This window comes from Pseudonaja textilis, chromosome 8, assembly GCF_049901715.1.
Source record: "Pseudonaja textilis isolate UNSWEBS1 chromosome 8, rPseTex1.2, whole genome shotgun sequence".
Classification (NCBI taxonomy): Eukaryota; Metazoa; Chordata; class Lepidosauria; order Squamata; family Elapidae; genus Pseudonaja; species Pseudonaja textilis.
Window position 1 is genome coordinate 23,812,364 of NC_141997.1, and position 13,210 is coordinate 23,825,573.

General features: G+C 40.1%; 1 protein-coding gene across 1 annotated transcript in view; it reads right to left on the reverse strand.

Annotated features, from left to right (window-relative positions):
- Positions 1–13,210, reverse strand: part of EDAR (ectodysplasin A receptor) — a 93,982-nt gene that overhangs the window by 23,451 nt on the left and 57,321 nt on the right. Inside the window, exons 2-3 of the mRNA XM_026707508.2 lie at positions 3,544–3,612; positions 340–462 (exon numbers count right to left, since the gene is read on the reverse strand). Of these exons, the coding sequence (XP_026563293.1) occupies positions 340–462; positions 3,544–3,594 (174 nt within the window). The 5' untranslated portion in view covers positions 3,595–3,612. The remainder of the gene's footprint in view (positions 1–339; positions 463–3,543; positions 3,613–13,210) is intronic.

The following is a 13,210-nucleotide window of genomic DNA, read 5'->3' on the forward strand; positions in this document are numbered from 1 at the left end:
ATATGGTCTTTCTGTCTTTCTCCTTATGGAACATCTCTCTTTTCAATTTGTTCATGGAAAACACATTAACTACAGTTACACGAAGATAAAAGGAGCAATGCTTTTAAAAATACGTTTTATAGTATTTTGAACACATTTCTAAATCACATTGTTATCTTGTGTGATGCATTTTTCAAATTGGCACCTTTATAGGAAATAATAGAATGGAATGGAATGGAATGGAATGGAATGGAATAGAATAGAATAGAATAGAATAGAATAGAATAGAATAGAATAGAATAGAACAGACTATCTAATGATCTCAAAATATCACAATGATATTTTCTTCTCCTGGCTCACCATATAAGGTTCTTCTCCCGGCTCACACTGTGGACACTCTTGGCACATTCCAGTTGTCTGATTGTAATACTCATTTTCACCACAATTAGAATATTCAGCATTAGCAGAATACACAAGTGATGCCTGTATCAAAAAGTAAAGCTTAGTTACTTCTATTGCCAGGTTGTCATAGTTACTTAAAGGCAGACAAGATGGATGTGTGAATCACTGGGATTAAAACATACAAACCCACCCTACCCCCAATAATATGGGCTACTGGACATTGAAGAAACTATCTCCTATCAAAATTTGTCATAGATCTTCTAATCTTTATGAGCTGAACCTGATGGCCTTGAATTTCTTCCATGATTTCACATTTTATTGGAATTTAAAAGACTATAAATAAAGTTATGTCTACTCTTTATTTGACAGGCAGGCAGAAATATGAAGAATGTGATATTTGGAGCAATAGCTAAATTTTAAAAATTGTCCATATCTTATTTTGTTAAAATATAAGACATTACAATTGAAGGCATGTGTGAAGGCATATACTGAGAACAATGGAAGTGAAAAGGGAGCAAATTAGATTATCAATGGTTGTAAGGTAAACTTCAAAATTAGAATAAATTAAATATAAAAATGGAGCTCATTTTTCCAAAATAAGCATAGAATTTAGCTTTCTTTAAAAAATTATATCCTTTTAAAATAGAATGTAAAGCCTTGGATATTAATCAGACACATAAGTTTATATTTATTGCAAGCTATTTGTGGATTTGAAACAAAAAACAGCTGGTTTGTTTGAACAAATTATGTCTAAAATATCTAATGATCAAATATTGTATTTTAATTGTCTATAAATGTGATATAAAGGGCAATATTGTTTAAAAAAGATGCCTAAGGTTATTTCCATATTAATGGCTTATAATATCTTATATGTGTGATTCATTTATCATTGTGCCAAAATAATAATAATAATGCATACAAGATTTATATCATTTCAACGATGGCTGGGTAATGCTATGAAAATATGAGATAGGTGCAAAAATGACCAACAACTTTTCTGCAGAATGGGTATCTCCTTTCACAAATGCCATTTTGTTAAGTTATCTGTTTGGCACAATAAAAAAGGTGAAAAGGAAATGACTTTTAAATGTAAAGTTTAAATTGCAGATTTAATTTTATGTGGTTTACGAAGGATTCGTAACAGTTTTATAACACTGTTTACAACATCCAGTTCCAAATTACCAATGCATTACTTAGGCAGGTTGTTTATAAGTCTTCCATGATTGCTTATTGTACCCTACGACTATCATTAAGTGTTGTACCTTATGATTCTCGACTCCTGACGAATGTATCTTTTCTTTTATGTATGCTGAGAGTATTTACACCAAGACAAATTTCTTGTGTGTCCAATCACACTTGGCCAATAAAGTATTCTTTTCTATTCATACATACAGATCAGAGCTTAGGATCATCACCATGGATTTTTTTTTACACTCATCCTTTTAGTTTGACTTAAGTCTGCTTTATTCTTATTGACTTATTAGTATTTTCAGCTTCATTACATCCATGAGAGTATGGGTGTGTATATTCTGTGTATAGGCAAAGCCTCATTGTATTTTGAGAGCGCCCCCATTTCATGATCCCTGCATTTCAAATCTGCCAAGCTAGTCCCAAAAGCAAAATGAAGCAAGAATGCTTTTATTAACATAAAAGTACTGAATATTGTATGCTTTCTTAGTAACGCTTTCTAAAATTGGCTATCTGCAGCTATTGTTCTCAAGATCAAAGGACTCCATTTTCACTTATTTTCAAAACTTTTCTGAAGCAAATATTACACTGAACATAGGATAGCTTGGACTATATAGCAGTTTCAGCATTTCAAAATTAAACGGATTATTTTCTTTTGAGAACTTATTTTTCATTTTCTTTATTTTATAAACTTCACTTATCCCTAAAGTAAGAGTGAAGAAGCTAAAGCCCTGAATGATAATTCCCAAATCCTTTTCCTTCTGTTAGTTGAAGTTTATAAGCTGGAGGTTTTAAGCTTATTCCAGGTTCAGCGGATCATAGAATTACAGAATTGCTCTTAAAATTGCCTTGAGTTTATTCAAATCTGCTTTCTTGAAGACAAAGGTTTGCATATGACTACATTATCTGGCAGTGTGTAAGATTGATCTGCTATATTTATCTGCTATATGTTCTCTATGGGTTGAGGTCAAGACAAAAATACTTGAGCAACTTGTTTCGTTTATCAATTGGTGAAGTGATGGAACCTTCTGTTCATGCTGGAAATTTCCTGTAGGTTTCCTCCTAAACTTGGCAGAGTTCATCCCCAATTAATCTGCCATTACTATTACGTTCACAGGCCCTTTGAAAGATATTCTTTCTGATTACATTAGTCAGTAATGTAAATCAATAATACTATTGCTTTTGCTTGTTTTTCTAGCTTAATTTAATCCTGGTGTTTTCTACAATAAACCAAGGTCATCTATCTGAATTTCTGAGCAAATATGCATATTTTTTAACGTAGAACTCTGCCTCCATTTCTATTGCTTTTTAAGCACTATTGTAATTGTATGAATCGTGTAAATATCAATTTACAGTTGTTTTCCTTTAATGAGTTCAGGCTCCCTCTTGTTTATTTTCCATGCTGGGAACCTTGATTTATCTAGACAGTGAAGGCCATGAACTTTATGAATCCATGTTCTTCTTCATTTTTAATTGAGCAGCTTAGTAAGTCCCTTTATTGGACCTGATTCTGTCAAAAACATTTTTTGTAGTCTTTGTGAGAGGCAGACCATCTTGTCACAGCAGTCTATCATCCAGTAATAAAATAATGGTCCAGAAACCAAATCTCTTCTATCCCTTTCCACTCCTACATTGCAAACTGGAAGAATGAAAACTACAGGCGCTGCTAGGAAATTCTGCTCTCTTCTTTCTCCATTTCTATCCAACACAAACCCTGGATCTTGGAAAAATAATAAACACTACATGTACTTTGTCAATTAGATCAACCTAATCCCTTGAGATTCAACAATATTAATGACGTTTATGGGCTTGATTTTTTAAAGACATAAAAAGGTGTTTTTAGAATGAAATATTCTGAAGTAGCTACATGGAAATTTTTGGTTCTGATTAATAAAGCACTAATGAATGGTTCTTTACTGTCAATTTGCTACAGTTAATGGATGGACCTGCAGCTTATGCATTCAAAATACCTACTATGAGAAAAGGGAACATATGAGTCCATCTGCCTTTTCCCAGATATGCCATATTATCTTGATAATTTATCTGAAAAGAAAAGAAAGATTAACTGTTATTGCAGGAAAAAAAGGTCACATTTAGAATGCTTTCTTATGCATATTACTTGGAAATCATTGTCATCGCACAATAAGAAGCTGCTATAAAAAGTTCTTATTTTTATAGAAAAAGAATGGTTGAGCAATTAATTAGTTAAAGCCAAGTTGTTCTGAACAAGAAGCTTAAGAGACAAAGGATGTTATTATTTCCAGAGGAGGACACTTTTAATTAAAAGCACAATAGATTGGGAAGTGTCTCTCCTTATCCCAAGAGGCAGGGTCCCAATTTAACTGTGTCAGCCCACCCAGGTAAACTAGACAGGAAACACAACTAGATGTGCTAATCCTACTTTATCGTAAGGCTACAAGTTTGAAGGTACAAATTTCCAGCCACTACTTTTAACTACTTTTAACTACTTAAAGAGAGTTCTTCCTAAGATTATTTGTCTCACCATTAAGCTGCTGAAGGCTCTTCCCTGTCTTATCTGATTGTTTTCTATGTAGCATCTCTTTCCCTTTAACCCCAAGGTCATTCATACATTCCAATACAGAATGAGATGGCAGACCAGATGTGTATTATTAGTATCTGAATGGAAGAGTTCTATCTACCCAAATTTTGGTTGTAGCCCGAGCCACCATCCCATTTGGGAGGGGAGGGGAGACAGCTGTTATCATCCATGAAACTCCGCTGGCATCAAAGGCATGGCATTGCTGATGCTTCCTGGTTTGAAGGATCAGAACGGTTTACTTGTGGATTTTGTTTTGTGGATTAGTCTTCCTGTTCCATTGTGTTATCCTTGCCAGGGCTGTATTAACTTAATGCTGGGTTGGTAGTAAATTTCCACACTCTGATTGCACTTGGAAGTTTCAACTTGCCTTTCATGGCAACATGAATCTGATCCAGTTTACTGAGGGCACACAGGAGACCTGATGTTTGGTTTGGGACAGAAGGAGGAGGCTGAACTTCTCTCCTTGTTATGGACAGACCACGCCTGATTGTACTGCCATGCTTTTCTGCAGAGGGGAGGATCTGTTAAAGAGGTCTGTCCCAAGCATCTAATGGACCTCTTGGATTTTCAGGAGGTCTTGGGGAATTTCCTGGAGATGTGATGGGCAGCTCAATCAAAATATGAATTGCTAAATAAATAACTTGATAGACAGACAGACAGACTCTAGTATGAAAGTACTGCCAAAAGGACAAAAAGAACTCCCAGATTTAAAATAAAAAATATACCCTCTTTTTACCATAAGCATGACAGACAACTGATTGAATTCATTAATTGTCGTCGTCCCCCCCCCTCTCTCTCTCCAGTGAAATTGTTGGGGCAAAGGTAGTAAAAATCCTGCTCTTCAGCAGATGAGGAAAAAAAGAACAAGCTTTTGCTATAAAAGTTATATGCTGCAGGGTTTTAATAGATTTAATATCTCTGATATTTGAGGTGTGGCTGTAACAGTGTGGTCTTTGCAGAAAGCATTAGCTGTTTTTCTATAGATCTATTTTGAAAACATATCTTTTAAGTTATTGTCTGACTCTTAAGCAGAGTACAGTAGTTTCGGTTTACATTACAGTGTCCAGTTAAGTAATGGCACTCTCTCCTACACATATAGATGTTACTTTTAAAATCCACACAGCAGATGTCATAAGTATACTACTGAACTACTAAGTAATAAACTCCCTACATATGTTCCTTCTAGCAAGTAGACTAGCTCAGACAAGTTACTGTATAGATGGGGAGAGGAAGGCAAAGAATCTGGTCTATCTATACATAATTTCTTTAAAACACAAACCAACCTGTCAGCCTTTTAAAAAGTCTTATTGAGTTGTCCGGAAATAAATGAAATACATTTTATATTTTCACTTGAAACCCATGCAGATAAACTTCCCAACTTTAATTAGATAATGCGTCTAAAAATTGCTTTATCAAAAGGCAGACAGCAAAACTTAGATTGCCTAAATATAGACATGAAGAAATGCCATTTCACAATCATATATTTTCTTATTCACTTATAATCTTATACCTTTGAGAGTAGAATCATATATTTATAACTATGGAAGGCAAAAAAAAGTCCCCTGCATGTCTTATATAGCTTGCTCTGTGTTGAAGTTTGCTAACATTCCAGCAACTATGCATTATTCCACCAAACACATTCCAGTAAATCATTCCCAACAAGGATACATTTATGTGTTTTTTAGCTGTAGCCCACTGCTTCACCAGCAGCCAGTGCAGACGGCAGCGGTATCGGACAGTGAGGAAGAAAGGGGACCAGTCAGGGAGTCTGGAGAGGACTTGGATGGGGGCCCTGTGTCTGATGCAGGGATGGGCCAGCCAGACCATCTGGGAGTGGGGTGCAGCCTTCGGAGTCTGGCAGCAGCAAAGCAGAGGACCCAGGGGAGCCTGTTCCCAGTGTGTGTGTGCGCAGAGCTGCTAGAAGGTGCGAGCAGCTGAAGCAGAAGAGGCGGCGAGTAAGACTGGGAGGTGATTGCCCCTCCCATAAGGGATAAAAGTCAGACCTCAATGACGAAAGCTTTGCAGGAAGGAAAGCAGTTCAATAGATTCTGAGTCGATTTTTTCTGGTACTGTTATAATTAATTTGGATACTTCTGGTTTTGGCTGTATTCCACAGCACTGACAGATGTGTGCTTGTCTTGGGGAACTGTTTAAGATTAGTTCTGGCTGTGAATGAAAATAATTCCCAGCGTTGCATTAAAATAGGTTTTTCTTTTAAAATAAGTTTGTGTTTAATTACGTTTGGCAAAGCCTGGGTCAGAACACCCAGGTGTGGAGGCTGGTACATAAACATTGTCAGGAAGATTGATTCTGCCCTATCTATATAAAGTACACTATATATAGTATCTTTATATAGTGTACATATACTATATACATATACACTATATAAAGAAGAGGAGGTCAGCTTATTTTCCAAAGTACCAGAAGGCAAGACAAGAAACAATGAATGGAAACTAATCAAGGAGAGAAGCAACCAGGAATTAAGATGAAACTTCCAAACAGTGAGAACAATTAACCAGTGGAACAGCTTGCCTCCAGAAATTGTATGTGCTTCGTCATGGGAGGTTTTTGAAAAAAGACTGGACAGTCACCTGCCTGAAAAGGGTCTCCTGTTTAAGCAGGGGGCTGGACTAGAAGACCTCCAAGGTCCCTTCCAGCTCTATTGAGATTCTAGATTCTATCTCTGTGGATCATTGGACTCTTTCATAAAAGATATTGTTATCTGACTGAAAGCAAGCAAATTAACTTTTACTAATTTAAATACCACTGATTTATCTCAGAAATAAGTGAGACTTGATGAAGACTGTACCACAGTGTTCATTATAACCAAGGATAAATTGTTCTGAAGCAAACTTGCTTCTAGCAGAAAGATATTACTAGAGTTAACAATTCGGCACTCATCCTTCCATCACCCTCCTATACTGTCAATAAGAAAGAAGCAGCGTTCATCATGTTTGCCACTAATATGATCTAAACAGTCAAGGTAACGATATATACATTTTTTGAATACCTTCATCACATCTTTCTAGCCATGTTCACAGAACCTGATTAAATCTGATTAAAGAAAGACCCAGCAGCAGCCTTAAGGTAGTTTTGTGTTATCCTTGATTTTTTTATTTCTGGCTTAGTGTATTATGTAAGCTTAGTGTCTTTTGAAAGCATATGACTTATCAGTGACTTTTCAGTCAGCTTTTGGGTTCAGTTCAAAGTACTGTTACTATAAATCCCCCTTTGGCCTAGGGATCAGCGATCTCTCCCATTGTTTCTGCCCACCTAGTAAAATCTAACCAGTGTTTCTGTCTTATCCATTAAGCAATTTCATCTGACGGCTCTTCTCTCTTGTGGTTCCTTTGGAGTAGAATTTCCTTCACATCTGAGGTTAGGATTGGAATGACCTTGCAAGCCTTTAAACAGTTGTTGGAAATCCTCCCCCTCTGAATTCTGGAATAATCTGGGGAGTGACTAACTGTGTCAGCTTTGATTAGGTTATGTCTACCCATCCCCGTTATATTTATTTTAATGTTATTTTGTTTTGTTTTTAGATATCAGCACAATGCAGTACACGACTCAGAGTCAGTGATCGATGGGTTGCTTTCTAAATTGAAATTATAAATACAAATACATAACAGAATTGGAAAGGACATTGGAGGTCTTCTGGTCCACGCCCCTGCTCAAACAGGAGACCCTATACCCATGTTGGTGAACCTATGGCACGTGTGCTGGAAATAGCATGCTGAGCCACTTCTGCTGGCATGGAAGAGCTCACCTGGAAGAGCCCCACTGCGCATATGCATGCAGCGCCGACGATGACAGCTGATTGTCAGGTATCTGGCCTGTATTTGGAGGGGTGCGGGGTTGTACGGGAGACACACAAGCATGTACAGAGATGTGCAGCATGCATGGGAGTTGTGCATGCATGCACAGAGGTGCGCGGCACAGGAGGTGATTGCGTACACATGCACAGACACATGGTGCATGGCAGGGGTGATCGTGCATGCAGGCATGCGGTGGGGGATCATGCGTGCTTGCACAGGGGGTGTGAGGGGGCCAGCACGCATTGCCTCCTGGGTGCTGGTATGTAAGGGTGAGCACAGGAGAGCGCATGCAGTTATCGGCACAGGAGCCGAAAAAGGTTAGCCATCACTGCCCTATACCATTTAACACAAATCTCTTTTTTAAAAATCTCCAGTAATGGAACCGTTAAGTTTGGGAAAAGAGAGGCTGAACCAGAGCATGAGTGCAACAATACTTTATTATAACAATAAAGGGCTGACCGTGCTTGCCCCGCCTGGAACTGGCTCGCAGCAATCAGCAACTGGTTGGACCCCGCAGCCTGCTTTTATAGCTGGCTGCTGGGGAGAACCAACCAATGAGTGAAGGGCAGAACGCCCACGCCAAGTGAATGGACCTGAGTGAGAACTCCTAGAGTTCTCAGGACATAACAGGAACATCCACAACTTCTGGAGGCAAGCCATGGCACTGATCAATTGTCATTGTTAGGAAATTTCTGCTTAGTCCTAGGTTGGTTCTCTCTTTGATCAGTTTCCATCCATTGCTTCTTGTTCTGTCTTCAGGTGCTTTGGAGACTAGGTTGACCCCTTCTTCCATATACTGTTCTCAGTGTTAACCGTTTAATGAGTTCCTGACCATTTAATGGTTTAATGGTGGGGTATGGTACACGCGTGGCTGGGTGGGTCTGGAGGCAGGGGTGGGATTCTACCAGTTCGCACCTATTTGCCAGAACTGGTTGTTAACATTATAAGCAGTTCAGAGAACTGATTGTTAGAAGAAATTATTGGCCTAATCCTGTAAGGAAGGCAGGAAGGAAACATTCTGGTGTTGCTTACAGAAACTGCCTCTCCATTAACTCTAATTACATTCTTGACAGGACTAGACTTCCTGTCTGTGAAACTTCTCTGGAGGTTTTTTTTCCTCCTTTGCTGGTACTTTGCTTGTGTGGAGTGACCATTCAAAGTTACAATGGCACTGAAAAAAAGTGACTTATGGCCATTTTTCACACTTATGACTGTTGCAGAATCCCCACAGTCATGGGAGGCCAGGCATGGAGATGCATGCCTCGATGTGAGTGGTATTGAGTTGGCCACACCCAGCCAATAACATGACCACCAAGCCATGCCCACCAACTAAGCCACACCCACAGAACCGGTTGTTAAAAATTTGAATCTCACCCCTGGCTGGTGGACATACTTAAAAGGTGGAAGGGAGCACTGGGCGGGTAGCCCTGACTTTATTTCCTTTGGTGAATGTCAGTTCGTACTGTGAGCGTGCTGCAAAGATGAAGCCATCTTCTGATCCAAGACAGTGTTTGTTGGTGGTTGTTTCATTTGCGGCTTAACAGAACCTGACAGCAGGCCCACAAATTCCAGGAAATAATCAAGGAGAGAAGGAATCAAGGAATTAAGAAGAAACTTCCTAACTGTGAGAACAATTAACCAGTGGAACAACTTGCCTTCAGAAGCTGTGGGTGCTGCATCACTGGAGGCTTTTAAGAAAAGACTGGACAGCCACTGAAATGGTACAGGGTCCCCTGCTTAGCAGGGGGTTGGACAGTGGTGGGATTCAATTTTTTTTACTACCGGTTCTGTGGGCATGGCTTGGTGGGTGTGGCTTGGTGGGTGTGGCTTGGCATGGCAGGGGAAGGATACTGTGAAATCTCCATTCTCTCCCCACCCGACTAACCAGCTTTCCGGCTCCGTTCTCCTGTGCAGGGCAACCAAAGAAGACCCAGCCAATCAGCTGGGAGGCAGAGAATAGATGGGTCAGGGCCAGTCAGAGGTGGTATTTGCTGGTTCTCCGAACTACTCAAAATTTCGCTACTGGTTCTTCAGAACTGGTCAGAACCTGCAGAATACCACCTCATGTCAGAGATGGTATTCAGCAGGTTCTGACCAGTTCTGGAGAACCAGTAGCAGAAATTTTGAATAGTTCGGAGAACTGGCAAATACCACCTCTGACTGGAGATTTTACAGTATCCTTCCCCTGCCACACCCACCAAGCCACGCCCACAGAACCAGTAGTAAAAAAAATTGAGTCCCACCACTGCCTCATGTGTGTGTATACACACAAATACAACACATTAATATGGAACAGTAAAGTGGCTGTTATTAAAAAAGATACAAGAAAAGTTCTGTGGGTGTGGCTTGGTGGGCGTGGCAGGAGAAGGATACTGTAAAATCTCCAGTCAGAGGTGGTATTTGCTGGTTCTCTGAACTACTCAAAATTCCCACTACCGGTTCTCCAAACCTGGTCAGAACCTGCTGAATATCACCTCTGCCCCAAGGTCCCTTTCAGGTCTATTCTAAATTTTAACAAATTGGAATTCTGCTATCATGTCACCCCACTCCTTCTTTTCACTAGACTAGACATACCAATTTCTGCAAATAAATTGATGGACAGAATCTGCTTCAGTACAGGATCAGGCTAATTCTATTATGGCATTTTGTTCTGCAGACTTATTATTATGGTCGCCTGGGAAGAAGGAAGTAAGAACTGCCCCCACATGAACCATAATTTCAGATTCTCACATTTCAGTGAAGAAGATCTTAGAAACTGTAAAAGAAAGCAAAATGTGCAATTGCCATTCTAACGATAGGTATTGTGTGAAAAGGGTCCTATATTTCAGCATTTTCAGGTAATGAAAATCACGCAAGATTCTGTTAACCTAACCTTACAATAAAGTTAGAGCAAATAATTCTGGGTGTGCTTCTTGTCTGGACCACCTTGTAAGACTGACATCAATCTTGTAAGTATCCCTCCCTTCCTTCACTTGTACTCTCCTGAAAATGAGGAAAGGTTCATTCGGAGGTATTTTTGCTATGCTTCCTCCTTTGTGTCAGCGGTGGCATTCAAATTTTTTACTGCTGGTTCTGTGGGCGTGGCTTGGTGGGCATGGCATGGAAAGGATACTGTAAAATCTCCATTCCCACCTCACTCCAGGGGAAGGTTACCGCAAAATCCCATTCCCTCCCCACCCCACTAACCTGCTTTCCAGCTCCATTCTCCTGTGCAGAGCAACAAAGGAAGACCCAGCCGATCAGCTGGGAGGCTGGGAGGCAGAGAATAGATGGGGGCAGGGCCAGTCAGCGCTGGTATTTGTCGGTTCTCCAAACTACTCAAAATTTCTGCTGCCAGTTCTCCAAACCTGGCCAGAACCTGCTGAATACCACCTCTGCTTTGATCTTAAGGTCATTCCCACATACCATTACATCTAGCTATGCTGTCAATTTTGGAAATCTAAGCTTGCTGTACATTGCAAACATGTTGACACTACACTAATTTGAATACCCTGCAAAAGCCCTTGTGTGGGATGCACACTGGCTGCTGCTGAAACACATCACTTTCTGATTCAGGAATGCCTTTTGTGTGTGGATTGTATAGGGAAAACAAGGGGAGAAATGTCTGTATTGGAACATTTGAGTCTAGTTTTGCAAATAGCCTTCAAAAATCCACTAGGAGGTTCTCTGCCAAGTATGTTGCCCAGCATAAACCTTGCAGAATTTGAAGATACTTCCATTGCAACAAATGTGCTATAGATGCAAAGGTGTCACGAGTCCCATTACTTGAATAATTTTTAATGCATCATTATTATTAGATTGTACTATCCCTCTTCCTCCTGAATGAAAAACAGATGGCAGAACAAAATGTGGCTATGCTGATGTGCATCTGAGAGAGGCAGGATTTGGATCATATGCTTGTGGCTGTCATCTCGACTTTTTTTATGCACACATGGACCACTTTCATTCTTTCTGCGTAAGAAGACTCAGCAGGTATCCTTGCAAATATGCCGTGTTCTTCAAACGGCTGTGCTGGGCCCATCACATGGATTATAGGGAATGATGACCCTTAAAATACGTTAGGCTGGTATTTCAATGTCATTCTGGACGCTTCACGCTTTTAATAAATTCGTATTACAGTGCCAGCTGCTATTGATTCATACTAGCCATTTCTCTGCGAAGCTTTTCCAGTGTTCTTTGAATCCCCCAGTTGTTATGCCATGTCATGGGCTGAATCCTGCGCCACCTGGCAGTCCAAACAGGGAGCGGGCAAGGATAGTAAGTGAGATTTGCTTTTTTGTTATGTTGCAAACTTATCAGAAAAGCTGTGTGTGCGCTGTTAAGGGAAGGAGCAGCAGCCTTTGGAAGGACTATTAGCATGTGATCCTGCTCCCGTGCCAACTTGCAGGCCCGAGCAGGATTCTCCAGGAATCTGAAGCCACACAAGCTGCAGGCAGAATTCATATATGCGGGGAGCTTTGGAGGCTGTTCCCTGCACTGAGCTTGATCACGTGCCCAGCTAATTGCAAAAATCACTTCATGCAAGCTGGCTGTCAAGGAGATTGTAAATTAGGGCTGGCAAACGCTGGAGATTCAGACCAGGAGGGGCGAAGGGAGGGGATCAAGCTGATTTAGTATAGGAGAAATGTCGGGACTAAGCACACCTGGACTCTCGTACAGCATTAAATACTCTATGACACATTAGCCACACATCATCCGGGCTCTACAATGGCAACTTTATGGATATTATTCTTCAATATGAACTCATAAGCTACTTAATTCATTCTTCCCAGATGATTAGAATCTCCTTCTTGGGGGGATGGGGGACAATGACACAGGGACACATTAAGCATAGGGACAGTGTTACAGAAGGCCACCTGCCTTTCAACCTCTCTCGATGAAAATTGTTCCACTAGCTTGTTACTACGGGGAGTTGTAAATTAACAAAGACATTATAATACTCCTTGTAGTCCAACTTTCCCCTTCCCCACTGATCTTGAAGGACATTTTCAGTTTCATGTAAGACAGACTTCTAAACATACACAAAACAATCCCCCAGGCTAACGTTCGTAGTCAAAGAAGATGTTAATTTGAAAGCAAAAACTTCCCTGCTAAGTAGAGTTGATGTATTGGCACAAGGTTGTAGAGATTCTAAATTAGTTGCAAAGCTGCAGGGAGTAATGAGGTATTCAGGGTGGTGGTTTTTCTTCTTCTCTTAATATTAATTTTGAGGGGGTTAATCTCTCCCCAGCCCTGGAGGAACTCTGGAAAGATTTGATGTTCATCT